At 45.6% G+C, this 21,471-nt stretch overlaps 1 protein-coding gene across 1 annotated transcript in view; it reads right to left on the bottom strand.

Annotated features, from left to right (window-relative positions):
• The window catches only part of LOC135225352 (zinc finger MYM-type protein 4-like), a 106,216-nt gene that overhangs the window by 57,684 nt on the left and 27,061 nt on the right, over positions 1–21,471 (bottom strand). Inside the window, exons 4-6 of the mRNA XM_064264686.1 lie at positions 2,716–2,953; positions 1,413–1,627; positions 561–759 (exon numbers count right to left, since the gene is read on the bottom strand). Coding sequence (XP_064120756.1) covers positions 561–759; positions 1,413–1,627; positions 2,716–2,953 — 652 coding nt within the window. The remainder of the gene's footprint in view (positions 1–560; positions 760–1,412; positions 1,628–2,715; positions 2,954–21,471) is intronic.

Here is a 21,471-nt window from a genome sequence, read left to right on the forward strand (position 1 = left end):
CAGAAAATATTTACTATGCCAGTGAATCAATAATTTATTAAGTGTTGCTGACCTACATAATAATGCATAAGCGGACATTAGGTCAATTTTTATTTTTCCCTTTAATTTTAACAAAACCAGTCAGATTGTCTAGAATGCCTTATGTGACGCTACTTGACTGAAGACATTACTTCTGCTTCCTTAGCTTTACATCTCTTTCTTTTCTGTTCTCTTTAACCATTGTAAAATATTGCCTTGTTTTTATTTTACACATACACAGTGTACTCACATATGGTGTTCTGCAACCTGTCTGAAATATACACTGCACATATATATCTAACCATCAAACTCAAAAATTCCCAACGTGCAGCAAGCACGACTTTGAAATTCAAGTGAATCTATTTCCACATCATTCAAATATACATTCATTATTGTGAGATTCAGTTTACTACAAAACAGGAACTTGAATATTAACTCAAATGATTAAAAGGCTTAGACAAATTATTTTTATAGGAATGACATGTGAAAATTCAAGAGATACTCAGAATCAGCGGTACACACAGGTTCTCAGTCATTCTTACCTGCTTTAACTTTGTTGACATATTTAAATACATTGAGACAGGGATCTGAACAGAGCTGCTGAGACTCGCCATTCAGAAGAAATTCGTAGCGGTTTGAACCTTGAGCCTGACATACAGTACAGGATCGAGTCTCACTATAATTTTGTTGACCTATATCTCTGCGCTGCGCACGTTTTAAACACTTGATACTACAATATTCCTGCGAAAAGAGATGAACAACTCCATCTTAACAGTAATAGGCACAGCATTTCACACACAAATTAATAAGTTCTAAAAATTCCTGCGCGAGGAGGACCCTGTAAGACCAACACCACATTGCACATTCCCTCATCACTTCCTGAATCATCCATTCTTCCTTGACACCCTTGAGTACAGAATGGAGGGTAAAATGGTGGGCACTATGTCACTCTATTAATGGGTCAGTGAGAATTATTATTATTATTATTAATAGGGCTTAGTTTTTCCAGACCTGGGTCAGTGAGAAAAACAAGTTATGCCTTGCAAAAAATAATTCCACTGAGCCTTTCAAGATCTAAACTACTACAAACTATGAACACATTGATTTAGCTGCAATGGCATAATCATCAGCAGACAGCAAGAACAAGGAAGCAAATCTTACAAAAGAATTTAATGCTTAATATTCACCCCATTGTGAGTACGATCACATATGTCTATTATAGTTTGTAATCCAAAGAATGCATGCAATTATTTTCAGGAGTAAAAATGAAAATATATTTACACTTAAAATATTAAATCTAATAACCCTGGTCTAAAGATAAATGTAAACAATGTATTTTGCCTTAGTTAATAAATACAAACTTTTCATAAGAATGAGAAGGGATTAAACATTACCTTATTAGCTGGAGATGTCACTTTATTAACATTTTCGACATTTTTCTGGCAGTAGCAACATACTTTAATCTTTGTTTTATAACGCTCCAGGCAATGGTTTGAGCAAAACTGATGGATATCAGAACCAAACCGTACGCAGTATTTACCAATGTACACTGGCCGTACAGCCTGATTACACATGTGGCACGTGCTTGCAACCTCTTCAAGATGAGATGCTGTAACAAAATGGATTAATTAATTATGATTCACTAAAAGACACACAATACTACAACACTTAACAAAAAAGAGTGAAGATGTGTGAGTATTTTATTGAAAATATAGTCTAACAGCTTATTTATAAGGAACACAATTGTAAACAGCCTTATATCTGTGTGCACATACCCAACCCACCCCAAAATATGCCTCCATTAGTAGTCATCCTTTTAAGTGATTGACTTGTGTTTAGATCTAAGAGTAAGGCTTTTTTTTTTTTTTGGTCAGCAGTGCGAGTTGTGCCAATCCTTTCCATCATTTCATTACTTTTTTCAACTTCATATTTTCTGCTAAGTGACTCGTGTTTTCCCATATCTTAAAAAAAATTCAAGTGTTTCAGTATTTACTTTTGGGTTATTTGCATTTATTCCACCTACAAGTATTTACCTTTACTTATTTTTTGGGTTATAACTGCTGCATGTTGCATCTGGTAAATTTGACTTGAAATACTTTACTTGTTGTATTTTTCGAATATAGAATGAGAATGTCAAGATGGATGTCAGGAGTAACAAGGGAAGATAGAATTAGAAATGAGTATATAAGAGGATCGACAAAGGTAGTTGAAATATCGAAGAAAATACAGGAAGGAAGGCTTCGATGGTATGGACACCTATTACGAAGGGAGGAACGTCCTGCTGGAAGACATACGATGGAAATGGAAGTGCTGGGTAGAAGGAAGAAGGGAAGACCAAGAAAGAGATGGTGTGATTGTGTAGGGGAAGATATGGTATCGAAAGGTACAGGACAGAAATTGATGGAGAAGACTCATTCATAATGGTGACCCCATATAAAAATGGGTTTAAGCTAGGAAGAAGAAGAATAGATTACTCTAACTCCCATCATTTCTTAAGGGAAAAATTTGCTCAGTTTAAGTGACAATTTGCTTTAAAAAAGGACAGCCTTCTAGACCAGACTGCATATCAAAACTTGAGCTTTCATGGCAAGTGGAATCACCTGTACAGTACCCAAATGTTTGGCAAACTGACCAAATGACGATTACCCAAAAATATTACACATAATTGTTTGCAAACAATAACTTATCTTTACTTACTTAAGCAGTCTTCTGAGCAGAATTCTCTAGTTTCCCAAGAAAACTGTCCACTTCTCGGTTGTGTAGTCAGATCCTTATGACACATGCCACAAAGTTTCTCAAAGATGAGCCGTGGTTTCTCAACACACTCAGTGGGTTTGAGGTTGTTCACGAAATTATTACGACAATCACTGCTACAGAGGAAGGAGAAAGTACCATGCTCTCCCTTTTTAGTAATACGGAAGTCACATTTTACTTTCTGAAAATAAGAAGGTGATGTTAATAAGCAACCAGACAAACTAACAAATGGGTAGAAAGTGGTATTAGCTATATCATGAAGAGCAAAAACTAAAGACCTCCATCTTACACGACTGGCACCAAATACTGCTAATTCTGAACTAGATTCTTAGCACTAAAAAATAATCAAACACACCAATATCATTGAATATTCTATTACAGTGGTACCTCGAGATACCAAAGGCTCAACTTACGAAAAACTCGAGATACGAAAGCAAATACAAAAATGTTTACGGCTCTACATACGAAAATTGTTCAAGATACAAAAGGTTGTTGCTGTAAAGTCCGAGATTCGCCCGGACCACCGATAACAATTTTGAAACTCGCTCGCCACCAACTGAGTAGACTCGCCACCATCCTCCCGCTCTCCCATTGGTTCCTGATGCTAGTCACTGCCATGAGATCCTTCTCTCCTATTGGTCAGCATCCCTCCCATGATGCATCTACGTAGCGGCGTGCTTCTTTGGCCACTGCACGACATCATCAGTATCGTAAGCAACCGGTATTCATTCGTTCTATCGATTTCGTTTATTAACGTAAATTCGTTAGTGATTTTGTTGTAGTATACTTTGTGTTGTGTGAGAACTTTACTACATACGTATACGTACGTACTACATGACATAATTACGTACAGTATATACGTAGTCAATGGGTCCCAAGAAAGTTGAAATTCACGGAAAGAAGAGGATGCTCTCTTTGGAGACGAAGATGGAGATCATCAAGAAGTATGAAGCTGGTATGCGATTGAGTGTGATCGCCAAGGAATACGCCCGAAGTCCGTCGACAATAGGCACCATCCTTAAGCAGAAGGATGTCATCAAAGCAGCTACACCTTCCAAGGGCGTCACTATTTTGTCCAGCAAGAGGACCCATAAAATGGAAAGACTTCTTCTTGTCTGGATAAAAGACAAAGAAATCGCTGGCGATACGATAACAGAGACGGCAATCTGCCACAAGGCCAGCGCTATTTTCGCCAATTTGATTGCCCAGGCTGAAGAGGACGGAGGAGAAGGGACATCAACGCCAACCCCAGACTTCAAGGCTTCGCATGGGTGGTTCAAGAAATTCTGTAAACGGACTGGTATCCATTCGGTGGTGCGGCATGGGGAGACAGCCAGCTCGGACACGAAAGCAGCCGAAGCCTTTAAAAGACGTTCGATGAGATGATGGTCAAGGAAGGCTACAGTTCTCAGCAAGTCTTCAACTAGGATGAGACTGGCCTTTTTTGGAAAAAAAAATACCTCGTCAGACGTACATCACGCAGGAAGAGAAGAAGCTACCCGGGCATAAGCCTATGAAAGACAGGCTTACGCTCGCACTTTGTTCCAACGCCAGTAGGGATTGCGAGGTGAAGCCCCTACTTCTCTATCATTACTAGACTCCTCGAGCCTTCAAGGCCCACAAAATGCTTAAGGAGAAGCTTCCAGTGATGTGGAGGGCTAATGCGCAACGCCTGGGTAACGAGTGGGTAAACCTGTGTTTCGGCCCGACAGTGAAGAAATTCTTGGAAGAGAAGGGCCTCCCTCTGAAATGCCTGCTGGTGTTGGACAATGCCCCTGCTCACCCTCCTGGTCTCGAGGAAGATTTCCTAGCGGAATAATCCTTCATCAAGGTTCTTTAACTTCCACCTAACACCACCCCTCTCCTCCAGCCCATGGACCAGCAAGTGATATCGAACTTCAAGAAGCTGTATACAAAATAACAATTTGTCAAAAATTTTATTTTTCCTAACTATACAATCCTGAGGTCCTTTACAATAGGAAGGTAACTAGCGGCAGCTGGAACGGTCGTAAGCTTCGAACAAGGGAGTTTGGTAGTTAATTGCTTGTCCGACAGTGCGCGCACCGCGCGACTGGGAGGTGAAGAACCACTTTGCTTTAGGCCCAGGAAAATGCAGAGTGAGGGGTGGCATGAGGTGGGGGGGACTATTTTGTAAAAGGACCCAGGTTTGTATAGTTAGGAAAAATACAATTTTCGACAAATTGTTATTTGTTCCGATACGAATACAAACCATCGGTCCTTTACAATAGGAAGACTCACTTCTTGGTGGGAGGAATCTGAGTCTTAAGAACAGACTGGTGTTCGCCCAACCTTGGATTCCCTCCCTGGTCGTAAGAGCAGAGGGAGGGATCCTAGCCTCTCCCCAATGATCGGGGTGTGTACCTTAAAACTAGCAAGCAAGAACTTGTTCCTACTGCAAGAGGCAATATGAAGTCATGGGTTTCTCTCTTGTTGGTTTCCGCTTCCCCCCTTGTTGGGGGAAGTGGTGGATATTTGCTCCTATCGCTAATGAAAGGGATAGGACGGGGCTCGGTCGAGTAGCTCACCTGCATTGTATCCTGCTCCAACGTAGTGATGACCGCGTCCCTCTGCCCACAGGTAGAGGGGGAGAAAAAGATGGGGAAGAGAAGCCAGTCACACTCTCATTCACTCATCCATTCATGCAGTCACACCAGGATGCGATGCTGTTCTGTCCGCTCGGGTGCTGGGTAAGCTGCACAACGTGTTCAGCAGCCACCACAGGTCCCAAGGAAAAAGTGTCCAAGGACCTGTGGGTGATCTCCCGAAGGTAGAAGGTAGAAGGAGGTGAAGGTGGTCTGGTTAGACCAGACCCCTGCCTTCAGGACGAAGGGTACGGATGTCGTCACTACCATCAGCTTCGTACGCCCTCCCAATCACCTCACGCAGCCAGAAAGAAAGTGTTCTTGGATACTTCTTTCTTGATCACCCCAGTGCTAACGAAGAGGCGTCGACACTCAGGCCTGAGGTGCCGAGTTCTCTTCAGATAACGCCGTAGCGCCCTTACAGGACAAAGCAGCATCTCATCCGTATCGTTGTCTGTGAAGTCCATTAGGGAGGGGATTGTGAAAGACTCGAACCGGTTGTCAGGGACCGAAGAATTCTGAGTCTTAGCTACGAAGTTCGGGACGAAATCGAGCGTCACAGATCCCCATTCCCTAATATGCTTGACGTCGAAGGAAAAACCATGAAGTTCCCCTAATCTCTTCGCCGATGCCAGGGCCAACAAGAAGAGGGTCTTGAGGGTCAGATCCCTGTCTAACGACTCTCTGAGTGGCTCGAAGGGCCTTCGAGTCAGACTCCTAAGGACGAGAGTCACGTCCCACCCCAGGGGCCTGAGTTCCCTGGGTGGGCAAGATCTCTCAAAGCTTCTCATTAGCAAGGAGATCTCGAACGAATTCGAGATATCCACCCCCCTCAGTTTCAGGAATAGGGCCAGGGCGGCTCTATATCCTTTGACTGTGGGGACAGAGAGGAGCTTGTCTCGGCGAAGAAACACGAGGAAATCCGCTACCTGCTGAAGAGTGCCTCTGAGAGGAGATATACCCCGTCTACGACACCAACCACAGAAGACGGCCCACTTTCCCTGGTACACAGCTGCAGAGGACTATCTGACGTGCCCAGCCATCTCTGTTGCTGCTCGGCGAGAAAAGCCTCTCACTCGCAAGAGATGGTGGATAACAGCCAGCCGTGAAGATGTAGAGACTGGACTGTCTGGTGGTACCGTTCTACGTGTGGCTGGACGAGAAGGTTGTGCCAAGGGGGAATCTCTCTCCGTGCTTCTGCAAGCATAGCCAGCAGGTCCGGGTACCAAATGGCCTGGGGCCATTTGGGAGCCACCAAGATCATCCTGAGATTCGGGGTGGCAAGCACTCGGCTGATCACCTTGCGAATCAGGCAGAATGGGGGAAAGGCATACACGAAGAGGTTGTCCCACGTGTGTTGAAGAGCGTCCTCTGCAGCTGCCCATGGGTCCAGCACGGCTGAAAAGAAAACCTCAAGTTTCCTGCTGTGCCGGGTGGGGAACAGATCCACTACTGGACGCCCCCACAGGTTGAAGAGCCTTTCCGCTCCATGTTGCCTCGCCCTTCCCGGTCCCAGTGGGAGCGGCTGTCAGGTGACCTGCAGAGTCCGCTATCATGGTGGGAGCGGTGCCTATCCTCACAGCGCATAAAACCGTTGGAACCAGCCGAGCTAGTTCTTACGATCAAGGGGACCTCTTCCTAGCCTCGGCCCGTGGCCAGCCTGGGACCGTCACGTCAACCCTGGTAGCCTGCGGCTCGCTACGAGAGCAATCGCTGGCCTTGCAGGAGTCACCTTAGCGACTCTCGCCAGTCTTCCGCTCTGTGCCTCGGTCCTGGCGCCGAGCGAACTCAGAAGTCTGAACCTTAGCTGTACGGTCGCCCGCAGGAGACCGTACACTCGGTACCTCTCGCGAACGAGAGGCCGACCCAGAACCTGGTGCAGCAGTAGAACCTCTAACACCAGGTGAGGAAGTACAGGTGTTAGCCGGTACCCCTCTGGTCCCCGTCTTCTTCTTCCTTGCGGAAGGAGAGACGGCCCCCCCTCCTGAAGGAGCAGGAGGACCAGCGGAAGAAACCCCCGTCTCACCAGAGCGAGACAGGCCCTTAGAAGCTCCCGAAGGAGACTTCTTAGGGGGGGAGGAGGCAGCCTTCTTCCTTGGCTTGGAAGCCTTGGAAGTCGAAGGGGAAGAGGCGGCAGCAGGCGACGACGAAGAAGACGACGACGACACCTTCCTCTTCTTCTTCATCAGCTCCCTCAGGACAGACGTCAGGTCCTCCATCCAGGACGGAGCAGGGGCTATTGCCGAAGCAACACGGCCCGCCTGCACCTGTCCGGAAGGACCCGCGACTGGGGCAGCAACACTACGGGCAAGAACGACGTCGGCAGGGGCTGGTCCAAGCACGGAAAGTAAGGCAGGAGCGGCAGGTACGGCAGGAGACGGGGCAGCAGCCAGCGGCATCCTGGGTACCGGTGGCAGATCCAGGGGCGAACTCTTAGGGCACCGAAAGTCGGGGGCTGGGGTGAGAGCGACGAACCCGGGTGGAGGCGGCACGCCCCTCCTCGGAAAGACAGCAATCGGAGCCTGCACAGCAGCTGAAGGAGTCACCGAAGCCACATGCTGAGTATAGACCAGGTGAGGAGGGGCGGCATACCCCAGGGTTGACAAGGTGGTGGTGGTGGTGGTCACCGGTCCATGGGTGACCGGAGCAGCACCCACCAGATGATGTAGCAGCCCCCGCAAGCTCAGTGTGCCCTGGATACCTAGCGAGAACCATACCTGGCCGAGGTCATCGCCCGCAGCAAAAGCACCTGAGGAGGCAAAAGTCGGGTCAGTAGGAGGGGTTCCCCCTCACACAGGGGGGGGGGGGGGGGGGGGGACAAGCCCCACCCGAGCGAACGGAAGACCCCGAATACAACTGTACGTCGGGGTATCTCGCCCCCTCCTCTACGCCCAGGCGTATCAGGCGGAGAATGAACGAGAGAACCCCCCCCCCCCCCGAAGGGGAAGGATCCGTACGCAGGAGCTGCGATGGCGGCAGGAAGGAAGAAGACTTGTCTGTGACCAAGGAAGTCGCCAGAGAGCTTTCCCAGGACTCCTTGGCAGGCTTACGTCGCTTCCTCCTACCCTCATACAGCACCCGCTTTTCCGACCAGGAATTACATACATCACAAGGCTTTGCCCGAGAGCTTTCACGCCCCCGGCACCGAGCACATAATACATGAGGATCCACTTTGGGAAAGGAGCGGAAGGCCCCGCACTTACGGCTCTCCACACCAGGGCAAACTCTGCGGCTGATGGGGGGCGCGGGGACAGCTCCAATTCACAAGGATCCATATCAATAATAATGACAATAATAGAAAGTACACGTACTTACAGTTATTCTTGACACACACAAACAAACCAAGATTGAGAAAAACACAAAGCATATGACAAAGAAGCGGGCAGAGAGAAATGTAGAACACGTCCAACCACCAACGCGGCCGAAAGCAAAGTGGTTCTTCACCTCCCAGTCGCGCCGTGCGCACACTGTCGGACAAGCAGTTAACTACCGAACTCCCTTGTTCGAAGCTTACGACCGTTCCAGCTGCCGCTAGTTACCTTCCTATTGTAAAGGACCGATGGTTTGTATTCATATTGGAACAAACATCTTTTCAAGAGATGTTTCAACATCACCGATGCCACAAACCTCACCGTGGGTGAATTTTGGAAGGAGCATTTCGATATCGTAATATGCATCCAACTCATCGACCAAGCTTGGCAGGAGGTTTCAAGGCGAACCTTGAATTCCTCGTGGAGGAAACTCTGGCCTGATACCGTATCCACCCGAGGCTTCGAGGGATTCGACGTGGGCGAAGCTGGTGCTGCAGATTCAGAAACAGTTGACGATCCTGAAACTGTTTCACAACCAGATCTTGATGAAATCGTTGCACTCGGCAAGTCCATGGGGCTGGACGTCGACGAGGACGACATCAATGACCTTCTTGAGGAGCACCAAGAGGAGCTTATGACGGATGACCTGAAGGAGTTGGAGGCCATGCAACATAACGTCGTTCAAGAGGAGTTCTCTAGCAGCGGCGAAGAGGAGGACGACGACTCTATGACAGTGGCAGAAATTTAGGACGCTCTAGCTGCTTTTCATAAGGTGCAATCATTCGTAGAAAAAAAAAAACCGAAAAGGCTTACACAGGTCGTATGCTTGCACAGTTCGAGGACGTTTGCCCGAGTCGTTTCAGGAACATTGTCAAAAGTAGGCAGAAGCAATCTTCCTTGGATAGTTATTTTTTAAAGAGGCCTTTAGTAGGAGTAGTAAGCAAAAAGGAAGAACCAAGTGATACTAAAAAACAGAAAGTATAAAAAATGATATTGTTATGATACAATAAAGTTTGTTCATATTTACCTGGCAGATATATATATAGCTGTATTCTCCGAAGTCCGACAGAATTTCAAAACTTACGACACACGCAGTGGTCAGCCAGGTGGTTAGTACCCATTCCCGCCGCTGGGAGGCGGGTATCAGGAACCATTCCCATTTTCTATTCAGAATTTCTAGTACCACTGTCCCCTGAGGGGAGGTGGGTGGGTACTTGATTATATATATGCCAGGTAAGTATGAACAAACTTTATTGTATCATAACAATATCATTTTTTGTTCATAAACTTACCTGTCACTATTATATATAGCTGAATCCCACCTTTGGAGGTGGAAGGGACCCGAATAGAATGAATTAGGAAACAAATTGCATGCAAATGATTGACATCTTGGTTCCATACCTGTTAGCATAGCTGACTTCGTGATTACTGTCACCCAAGTCGGCTTTTGCTTTACTAGTCTCTCCAGCAAGGTGAGTTCTAGATGATCTGTCAACGGGAGCGTGACCATAATGTGACTAGACCATATTGACCATACTATGAGGGCTAAGAAGTAATATATATCACCACCTGGCCAACCTATCCAAAGTTAAGGATGTTTAACTAAAGCTAAGAAATGAGAAGTCCACCACTGGCGGCTGACCAAACAACTATAATTTCTTCCTAACCATTTTCTACAGGATAGGATGAGTGGTACTTCTTGCCCCCAAGATTGTGTCAGCAGACACGTATGGCCCTAGCGAGCAGCAGATCTCATATGTCGTCTTCACATCCCGCAGGTAGTGTGAAGCGAACACAGAGTTGCTTCACTAAAATGTGGCACTCAGGATCTTACAGAGTGCCGTGCTCTTTTGAAATGCCTCCGAGGCCGCGCCCTCACCTCGTGAGCATTCATCTTAGAGGTTTTAAAACCTTGTCTAAACATGACGAATGAGCCTCTTTGAAAGAGCTCCTTAAAAGGACGCCAGAGCATTCTTTGACATGGGCAAGTCTGGTCTTTTACGGAACACCGCAGAATGTCCGAAGGATCTCGACTTTCTTTTTAGTTTTACCTAGATAAAACTTGAGAGCCATGACAGGGCACAGGACACTCTCTGGCTCTTTCCCAATAAATTGTGACATCCCCTTGACCTCCAAGCTCCTGCGCCAAGGGTTAGACGGGTTTTCATTCTTAGCCAAGAACGAAGGGCTTAGAGAACACACCGCATTATGTCCTCTAAAGCTAATATGTCTGCTGATGGCTTAAACCCCACTAACCCTCTTTGTCATAGCTAGAGTGGTTAGAAAAATTAGCCTTTCTGGTCACGTGCTTAAAGTTTGCAGAAAGGAGAGGTTCGAAAGGCTTCGACATCAGGAACTTCCAGACTACGTCTAAGTTCCATGCCATAAGCTTCGATTTAGACAGTTTCGAGAATTCAACAGACCTCAAAGATCGTGAAGGGCTTTGTTGTTCGACAGATCCAAATCTCTGAGTCTAAAGGCCGTCGACAACATACTTCTGTATTCTTTAATGTAGTCGGGACTGCCAGCTTATCCACATTCCTCAGACGGAAAGGGAAGACGGCAATCTAATTCACAGAGGTCGAGGTGGAGGAAAAAGCCATTCTTCCTGCACATCTCTTCAGAAAACGGCCCCTCCGATTGGTACACTGCAAGATAGGAAGCTCTTCTTTGCCTTGGCAATCGCACTAGCCACTAGTCTTGAAAAGCCTCTCGCTCTGGTCAACTTCTCGATAGTCTGAACGCAGTCAGACTCAGAGCGGAGAGGTGTGGTACCTCTCGAAGTGGGCTGTTAGAGTAGACCAACTCTCTCGGGAAGGGTCCTTGGAAAGTGCGCTAGGAAGGACACGACCTCTGTGAACCAGGTTCACTCGAACAGGCCAACATGGGGCGATATCAGCGTCATCCTCGCTCCCTCTGACGCCGCAAATTATCTTATTACTTCTCCTAAGAGTTTGAATAGGGGAAAAAGACTAAACATCCATCCCCTTTCAATTCCATAGGATGGCGTCTATTGCTACCGCTCCCGGATCGAGAACAAGGGAGCAGTCTAGAGGAAGCCTCTTCATCTTCAACATTGCGAAGAGATCTATCAAAGGACGCCCCTAAAGTCTCCACAACTCTCGACATACTTCTAAGTGAAGAGTCCAACTCAGACGTCAGTAGTTGCTGCCGTCGATCGAAAAGATCCGCACGGACGTTCTGCAATCCTGCAACGAACCTCTTGAGGATCGTTTACGTTCTGTGCCTGTGCTCATAACAGGCTCTCTCTCGTTAACTCGAACAGGGACCGAGAGTGTTTCTCGAATACTTCTTGGGATATGCGAGAGCTGTTGGAATTATCCGAGTTGATCTGGAACACTCGGCCAAAACTCGTTCTTCAAAGAACTGGAGAGCCAGCCAACCGAATTGCTTCCCAATTCCTTTAGATTATGTGCCAGGACATCTGTTCCCCTCTCCAGATGGCCTGGCACCTACTCTCTATCAACCTTAGGTGATCGTTGACCGACTGAGAGATGTTCAGAATCACTTCCAGATATTCGATGATATTTCAGTTTTCCGGCAGGAAAAAACTGGAGAGGTCTGAATGCAGTCTCTTCAGGGAAACAAACTTCTCCAGCGAGGAAATGGTCCCCAGCAGAATCAATCCCTTCCTCACCGAGCATGTTTCCTTCCCCAATAAGGCTGCGCTTTGCCTAAGCAGGTGTGCATTTATTCTAGTGCAGGGGTCTACAAACTTTTCAATGTAAGGGCCACATTACATATTTCTCACATTTTCTTTATTGTGGGCCAAAAAGGAAAAAAAATTCAGTGTCAGTAATTTAATTTCCTCAAATATTACAGTATAAACATGGAAAAAAATTAAACATATCTTGTTGGAAAAATCAGGGTAAACTAAATAGATTCCTGCTTTTAGTTTTATGCAGCCAAATTAATGTGACGAATGATACTGACGTTTTTGACTTTTCAAAATTTCATAGAAAATCAGGTTCCAGATTAGAATGAGCCAATTGTAAGAATTGATTTTCAAATGGATCATCGGACCAAATTTGCTCGATAGTTAGATTTCACATACTTCAGTTTTGGAAAATGTTTGTTCACACAAAGTATGTTGTACCAAAAATGGACAAAAAACTACAAGCAAACTTTATCAATTTGGAAAGTTGATCTGGCTGCAGGCATTTATAAAACTCAATCAGATTTTCCTTCTCTATACTTATCTTTAGTCCATCATCTGCCTGGAGATCAATAATTTCCATTTGAAATTGAGTTGGAAGATTTTCAGCATTGCAGTCAAATGGATTATGAAAGAGCCTGATTTCATTCACTTTGGCATCAAGGTCCAGCAAATCGCTCCTGAAACTGTTTTTTTCATTTGCAAATGAAGAAGGAAATTCAACTGTACTTTCTGCATGAAATTTTTCACAACACGGAAAATGAGCAAAATTCTTAACTTTCACCTGGCCTTCAAGTAGCGCAAGTTTCGTTTGTTCTGAATGCCTTGACATGAACAAAAGTAGTCACTGATCAAATTTGTTTTGCCTTGCAACTTCCAGATTCAAATTGATTCATATGACCTGTCATATCTACAAAAATGCCAATTTCCAAATCCATTCTTACATTCTGTTGACAGTCGTGCGATAATTATCACCCAGGGATTTGTTTGCCGGGCCAGATGAAATTATGTGGTGGATGAAATTATGTGTGCTATGCCGCGGTAGACTCGTACAGAATTCTGTTTACAGTGCGGTAACAGAACCAAAAAGGTCCTCTGTTGAAAAAATTCTCGCAAAGCGAAGGCGATGTTCATTCATGCATGAGAGGATTCCCCCCCCCCCTCAACCCGAGGCTAAAGTCTGTGATTGTAGGGCAGAGATACGGTTAAGTCAGTCAATCCCGAAGGAGAGAGACGTAACAGACAGCACATGGCAGAGAACCAGCTTGGTACTGAGCTGCTCTACATGACAGCAGCCTACGTTTTGCCGTCTCGCACTATTCCACCTGAGTTGCCAGCTATTCATTCTACAAAGGATAGGTTGGTTGTTATCCATCATCGAGCAGAAAGAAAATCTCAAGCAGGTATATTTAAGCGAAACAGATTTCGCTTAAATACAGAAGCTGAGTGGTGATGTCGTAACAATACCTTAAATATCTAAAAAGGGAAACCGGAAACTCCCGGAAGATTGCAGGGATTTACCGATTAAATGCAATAGAATAATAGTCCCTCTTGGTTGCCATCCGTAAGGATAAACCACGGTATGCGTATATAACTTGACCATACAATCGCTTAATAGTAATATGATGCGAAGGTAAAATACATAGAGTATTGTAGTCACTTGGACAGCTACCTCCCTACTACATTCTTTCCTCGACGAGGAAGAGGGGGAATGGAGATCTACTGTCTTCGTTCTCCTTAGCCAAGAGAACGAATTAGTATTAGTCGAAGGACGAGCCTCAAGTTAGACCGAGAACCGAAGAGGACAGCTCAGCTTCTTATGTTATCGGACAGAAAGACTTCATGGACGTAGTCTACAAGTCTGTTTTTCCCCTAAGAGCCTCAGCGAGGTAGTGACCTATGAATGAGGGTTCTTCTGAATCTTGTCAATGAGAGCTTACCCGCTTACGCGATATGTTATTGGGATCTTTGTCAATGGGAACTAACCCATTTACGTGACAAAGAGTTTTATATTTCGTCAATGGGGGGTCACCCACTTACCTGACAAAATGTTATTGTTATAATACAATTAAGTTTGTTCATACTTACCTGGCAGATATATATATAGCTGTATTTTCCGAAGTCCGACAGAATTTCAAAATTCGCGGCACACGCAGTGGGCGGCCAGGTGGTAGTACCCATTCCCCCGCCGCTGGGAGGCGGATATCAGGAAACTATTCCCATTTTCTATTCATATTTTATCAGTTGCCACTGTCTCCTGAGGGGAGGTTGTGGGGTGGGCACTTTAATTATATATATCTGCCAGGTAAGTATGAACAAACTTAATTGTATTATAACAAATAACATTTTGTTCATGAAACTTACCTGACAGATATATATATAGCTGAATCCCACTTCGGATGGTGGGAAGAGACAGATTAGGATTTTTGGAAAACTAAATTAAGTAGATGATATACATCTTGGTTCCTCACCTGTTAGCATAGCCGACTTCGTGATTACTGTCACCAAAGTCTGCTTCTGCGTTACTAGAGTTGCCAGCGAGGTAGGGTAGAGACCTGTAATGCTGGTGCGCTCTATATGATCTGTCAACGGGGGCGTGACCACAATGTGACTAGACCATATGACCATATTTCTGAGGGCAACGAAGCTAAAAACCACCACCTGACCTAACTATCAAAGTTAGTTCATAACTTCTAGGCTAAAGAAAAGGAACGCGCCTCAAGCGACCAACCCTTCAAAGTTACAAAAGCACACCTATCCCTTTTCTATAGGATAGGATTCGTGTTGCTTGCTGCCCCCAATAATATATCTACGGATATGTATGGTCCTAGCGACGTACAGATCTCAAATGTCGTCTTCACATCCCGTCGGGAGTGTGAAGCGAACACAGAGTTGCTTCGCTAAAGCGTGGCACTCCAGGATGTTACTGAGTGTCATGCCCTGTTGAAATGCTTCCCGAGGCCGCGCCCTCACCTCCTCTTGAGCATTCATATTAAGAAAAAATCTCAAATCTTTATGCAAACATAATGAATGAAGACCTTCTTAAAAGAACTCCTTGACTATAATGCCAGGGTGTTCTTGGACATGAACCAGTCTGGTCTTTTACGGAACACCGCAGATTGTCCGTTGATCTCGACTTTTCTATAGTTTTATCAAGATAAAACTTGAGAGACCCGACAGGCACACGGACTACTCTAATGCCCTTGCCCAATAATTGTTGCCATGACCCTTTGGTCTCCAAGCCTTCGGGTCAAGGGTTAGACAGGTTTCCGTTCTTATCAAGAACGGAAAGGCTTAGAGGACAGACCGCAATTATGTCCTTTACTTTAAAGCTAAAACCTCTGATGATGGCTAAAACCTCACTAACCCTCTTTGCCGTGGCTAGAGCGGTTAGAATGTTAGCCTTTCTGGTCACGTGGTATTAAGTTTCGCAGAAAGGATAGGTTTCGAAACGCTTTTGGCATCAGTAAACTCAGACTACGTCTAAGTTCCATGCCGGAACCTGCGATCCAGAGAAATTTCAAGATCTCCCCCAGACCTCAAAGATCGTGAAGCTTAGTTGTTTGACAGAACCGAATCTCTGAGCCTAGAGGCCGTCAACAACATATTTGCATATTCTACAAATAGTTACGACCTTCTATCTTATCTCATACTTCATACGGAAAGATAGAAACCATAAAGAAATTCACAGAGGTCGAAGGGGAGGAACAAGGCATCGATTTTCCCTTCACTATCTCCAGAAACGGCCCCCTCCGATTGAACACTGAAAAATAGGCAGCACTGCTTTGCCTTGGCCAAGAGACTGCCATTAATCTTGAAGTCTTATCGCTTCTCGATAGTCTAAACGCCTTCAGACTCAGAGAGGAGAGATATTAGATACTTCACTAAGTGACGATGTGGAGATTACACCGATTCTCTCGGGAAGGGTCTTTGGACAATTCGGCTTGAATTACCTGACCTCTGTGGAATAACCAACCTCTTAGAGGCCAACATGTGGCGACTAAAGCTAATCCTCTAGGATCATGAATAAGGGAACAACTTAAGAGGAAGCTCCTTCGTCTTCAATATTACGAAAACTTAACGAAACCTTCTTGAGGATCGTTACGTTCCGTGCCCAAGCCCATAACCAAATTCTCTCTTCTTGAGCTATGAGAGAAGCTGAGAAATTATCCGAGATGATTTGGGCCACTCGATCCAAACTCACCCCTTCGAGGAACTGGAGAGCCGACCAATTTTGGCTTCCAATTCTTTCAGACAATGTGCCAGAACATCTGTCCTCTGTTCGGATGTCTGGCAACCCCTCTCGCTATCCCCCGAGGTGATCCTCAAGCCGTTGAGAGAAAAATTAGAATTATTACAAGATCTTTGATGAGTTATTCCAATTTCTTCGTGAGGAAAAATTGTAGAGGTCTGAATTGCTGTTTATTCAGGGAAAACAAGCTCTCCCAGTGAGGGAAATGGTCCCCAGCAAAACTCATCCATTCCCTCACTCAGCCTGCTTCCTTCCCTAAATAAGGCTGCGCTTTGCATAAGCAGGAGAGCATTATTATTTAGTGCTATGCCGCGGTTAGATTCGTACAGAATTCTGTACCGTGCGGTAAACCGCACCGAACAAGTATAAGAGATATCTGTTGAAATTTCGAAGTAAACGGAAGGCATGTTCATTCAAGATTACTAGAAATTTCCTCAACCCGAGGCTAAATCCATGATTGTAGGGCAGAGAGACGGTTTTTATTCAGCCATTCCGCAAGGGAGAGAGACGTAACCAACCGCGCATGACACCGAGCTAGCCGGTACTGCGTAGATCACAGTTAACAGCAGCCTTGTTCATCGTCTCGCACTATCTGCCTGAGTTTGCCAGCTACTCCTTTTACGAAGGGATAGGTATGAAATTATCGAGCAAAAGGAAACTCCTCAAGCAGCATATTTAAACGAAACAAAATTCGCTAAATACAGAAGCTGAGTTTGGTGTTGCAGTTCAATTAGGAATACTTCTCGTTCTAAGTCGCAATCCGTTAGAATAACTAGGATATGCGCCTACCCCTCGGACAATTCAACTGCTTAGTAGAATCCTGTCGCGAGGTTAATATACGTAGTATATTTATAGGTTTCTGAACAACGATCTCCATCCTAAATTCTTTCCTTCAAGAAAACAAATAAGGATTGGAGATCGACCACCTTCGATCTCTATCAAAAAAACAGTGAAGGAGAAGTCTTCCTAGAAGGAAAGCTTCAATGGTGAAACAGAATACTATCTGCCTGAGTTGCCAGTAACTGCCTTTACGAAGGAATAGGTATGATTATTCTCGAGCAAAAGGAAACTCTCAAGCAGTGGGGGACCTATTTAAACGAAACAGAATTCGCTAAATATCAGAAGCTGAGTTGGTGTTGTCGTAACAATACCTGAAGAGTTGTTCTTACTCCGAAAAACTCTTGGAAGGTTTGAAGGGAGTGGTCAAATAATTACATTAGAACAACAGTTCTTTCGGCTTCTATCCGCAGAGGTAAATACGATATGCGTATATGACTTGACCCATGCGTTAGCAAAATGACGCAAAGATAAACTAACGCAAGTATTGTAGTAATTTGAACATCGAATTCTCTACTACATCTTTCCTCGACGAGGAAGGAAGAGAAAGAAAGGAAAACGACTGTCCACGTTCTAATGAATGAGACTTTTTAAAAGAACTCCTTGACTCTTTGCCAAGACACTTTTCAAGAAAAAGGGAGTAATATTCGAATAGAGATCATCAAGAGAGAAACCGAGGATCGAAAGGACCGTTCAATGTTCTTATGATATTGGACATAAGACTTCCTGGATCTAGTCTACAAGTCTTTTTCTTATCTCGGATGAGCCTCTGAAAATGAATCATAGAGCTCTTCCGAAATTTGTTAACGAGTTTATCCGCTTAAAACGATAAAAAAACGTTTAAAATCTATGTCAATGAGAACTACCCATTTATGAGGGGTCCCCCACTTAAAATGACAAAACGTTTAGTATCTTGACAATGGGGAAAACGTCCCTTACTTGACAAAACTATTAGCCACTTTGCTAATAGGGGAAAACCCCTTTAAACATGACCGAAAGTCACCAGGAATCCGCCAGTATATAATCTTCCCGATTCTCAGAGAAATCGATGAAGAGGAAAGAGGGATCGAAGAAACAAAAAATTCGGGTATGTCTCCTCCGCTAACTCCGAATCCTTTTTAAAAAATTTTCTGTAAGGAATGTCCTGTGGAGAGTCCTGAACAAAAAAACCTCGTCTTGACGAGCGTTGTATAAAGCGTCAAGCATCCTAAGAAACGTCGTGAACAGCAAAAATAAGACGCCTTCTACCAAGTCTTTTCTCTCGCAAAGCGTCCTGCCGAGCTTCCAACCGAAGCGTCCTGGCGAAATGTCCACAAAAGCGTCCTCCAATAAGCGTCCTGCTGAGCGTCCTTGGAAAGCGTCCTGCCGAGCGTCCTGCTTAGCGTCCTGGAAAGCGTCCATGCTGAGCGTCCTCAAAAAAACGGTCCTGCTTAGCTACGAGCGTGTCTGGGCAGCGAACACCAAGTCTTCTGAACGACGTTTCAGAGAGGAACTCGTTGAGCGCCCTGATGCATGCAAGGCCAAGGCCGCCAAGAGGGCGTCCCTGGCGAGCGACCTTGCCAACTTATCCAATGTATGACGAACGCGCGTTTGCGTTATGACGTTGAATATTTTCAAGGGACGTCACCTCATGCGAGTCTCCATGGAGAGCCGCCACGCTGCTCCTGAATGTGTGAACACTAAAGGAAGACGTATGGCTTTTCGTCTTCAAGACGGGCCTTAAAGACCTTCATACCTTCTATACAAAGACAGTGGCCGGCCTGTGCGACAAACTTGCGGTCTTAGTAATGCAAAAGAATATCTACAGAAACGCAGCTCAGCAAAAGGAACGCCGAGCGTCCGAAAGACACCCTCGCAAGGTGCTTCCGAGCGTCCTGGAGAATGTCTCTACTTATAGGATGTCGAGCACCTCCAAAAGCTTCCTCACGTCTAAATTGCCTTCTTATGGCCGAACCAGAGACATAATAAGTTGTTGACTGTGCAAAGCAGCTTGCCGGACGTCAAACTTATCAGCTTGCTTTTACGAGTAAAGCGAAACGTTACATAACGTATACGGAGCGCCATTAGGAGGAGGAAGAATACTGAGTTGCTCCTCCAAAAGGTGGAATCTAGAATGTCCTTGATTACCAAATCCTTTTGGAATGCTAGCGAGGTTGAAACAGCTCTAACTTCATGAGCGTTCACTCGCAGGAGGCTCAAATCACTCTTCTGGCAAGATAATGAGCCTCCTTAATATGTCCCTTAGGAAAAGAGCCAGTGCATTCTTCGAAAAAGGGTAATGTGGTCTCTTCCTGAGCACCATACATTACCCGAAGGACCTCTACTCCTTCGTTTATGTAAATATAATTCGAGAGCCCTGACAGGGCATAGGAACCTCTTTCATCCTCTCGTGACGAGAGAGAGAGAGGACGTGAAGCGTCCTCTTCTCTAAAGCTTCTTTAGGGGCGCGAGTCCTTCCGAGAGCTCCAACCCCTGTGTGGGGAGGACCCTGCCTCGGAGGACGAGAAGCAATCCTTCAAGATTCGTGCACGTGCTCGATCTCGGCAGCCTGGGAAGGGACAACAGGACCTGCCGAAAGGAAGCCAGAATCAGCATGAAAAACCGTAACCCTCCTTCGGCTTTTGACATGCCATCTCCCTGGTTTCCTGGGAGTCCGACAGAGGGTCTAGGCTAGAGGCGTTATGGGGCCGATCTGACGTTTCCCTCCTAAGAGTAGAGGAGGCATGAAGCGTCCTCTTCGCTAAAGCTTCTTAGAGGGCGCAGTCCTTCCGAGAGCTCCAACCCTTGCGCGGGGAGGGGAGCCCCGTCGGAGGACGAGAAGCAATCCTTCAAGATTCGTGGCAGTGCACGTCTTTAGCAGCCTGGGAAGCGTCAACAGGTTCTGCCGAAGGGACGCCAGATCAGTGGGGAGCCCCCGTAACCCTCTTGCGGCTTTCGACATCAGCCCTCTCCCTGAGTCCTGGGAGTCGACAGAGGTCAGGCCTAGAGCATTATGGGGCCGATCTGACGCCCCCCCTCCACAACACAAGGGGCACTACACTTCACAACACTGATTGGAGAGCGAGCACTTTAGTCTAAGATTACTTGATGTAATCCTCTAGCAGACACTTCTTCTAGGCCCGTAAGCCATACCACAGGGTTAGGCAAAATAAAATCTACAGGAGGTTAGAAGGTTCATTATTTCTAACTTCTGTTTACTGTGGAGGAAAAACTCCTGATTCTAACACGCTCTAAAATGCGTACATGAATCCTACTTCTTCCGTAATCAGTCACACATTACACTAATTACATTGAACTTATGCAAAGAAAACATGGTAAACGTTCATATATACTAAGCGAGTGTCTACCGAAAGTTCCGGTAGCCTCACCCTTACCGCATGCAGACAACAAAGTCTGAAACTAGGCTAACTAGCTTCAGACATCAAATGCAATGAAAAAATTTACGATAGCGTATGCCTAGCCACAAATCCAAGTCAATAATCGAAAGAATAATTAGGATACTTAAGCGGCTAATGAAGTTTCAAAATCCTAGGCGGAGGTCTGTAAACAGTTGTTTACCGACCGGCGACAGAAAAAATATATGAATAGAAAATGGGAATAGTTCCTGATATCCGCCTCCCAGCGGCGGGAAGGGTACTACCACCTGGCCGCCCACTGCGTGTGCCGCGAATTTGAAATTCTGTCGGACTTCGGAAAATACAGCTATATATATATCTGTCAGGTAAGTTTCATGAACAAAACGTTCAGTATCTGTCAATGGGGGGGGAACCCACTTATATGACAGAAAGTAATCGAGTATTCGAGCATATAGTCTTCCCAATTCTCGTAGAAATCGAGGAGGAGCCTTATTCCTGCTCGAAGACTGGCTTACGGACAGGTAAGGTAGGACCCTGAAGGTTCCCCTTCAGCAGCGGCATCCTGAACGCAGAAGAGGCTTTGTTTTATGACCCCGAAAAACTCTTTTTAAGTTTACTAGTCTCTCCTTCAAGAAGTTAGCTCATCAGAACCAACCTGACTACC

This window comes from Macrobrachium nipponense, chromosome 13, assembly GCF_015104395.2.
Source record: "Macrobrachium nipponense isolate FS-2020 chromosome 13, ASM1510439v2, whole genome shotgun sequence".
NCBI classification, from domain to species: Eukaryota; Metazoa; Arthropoda; class Malacostraca; order Decapoda; family Palaemonidae; genus Macrobrachium; species Macrobrachium nipponense.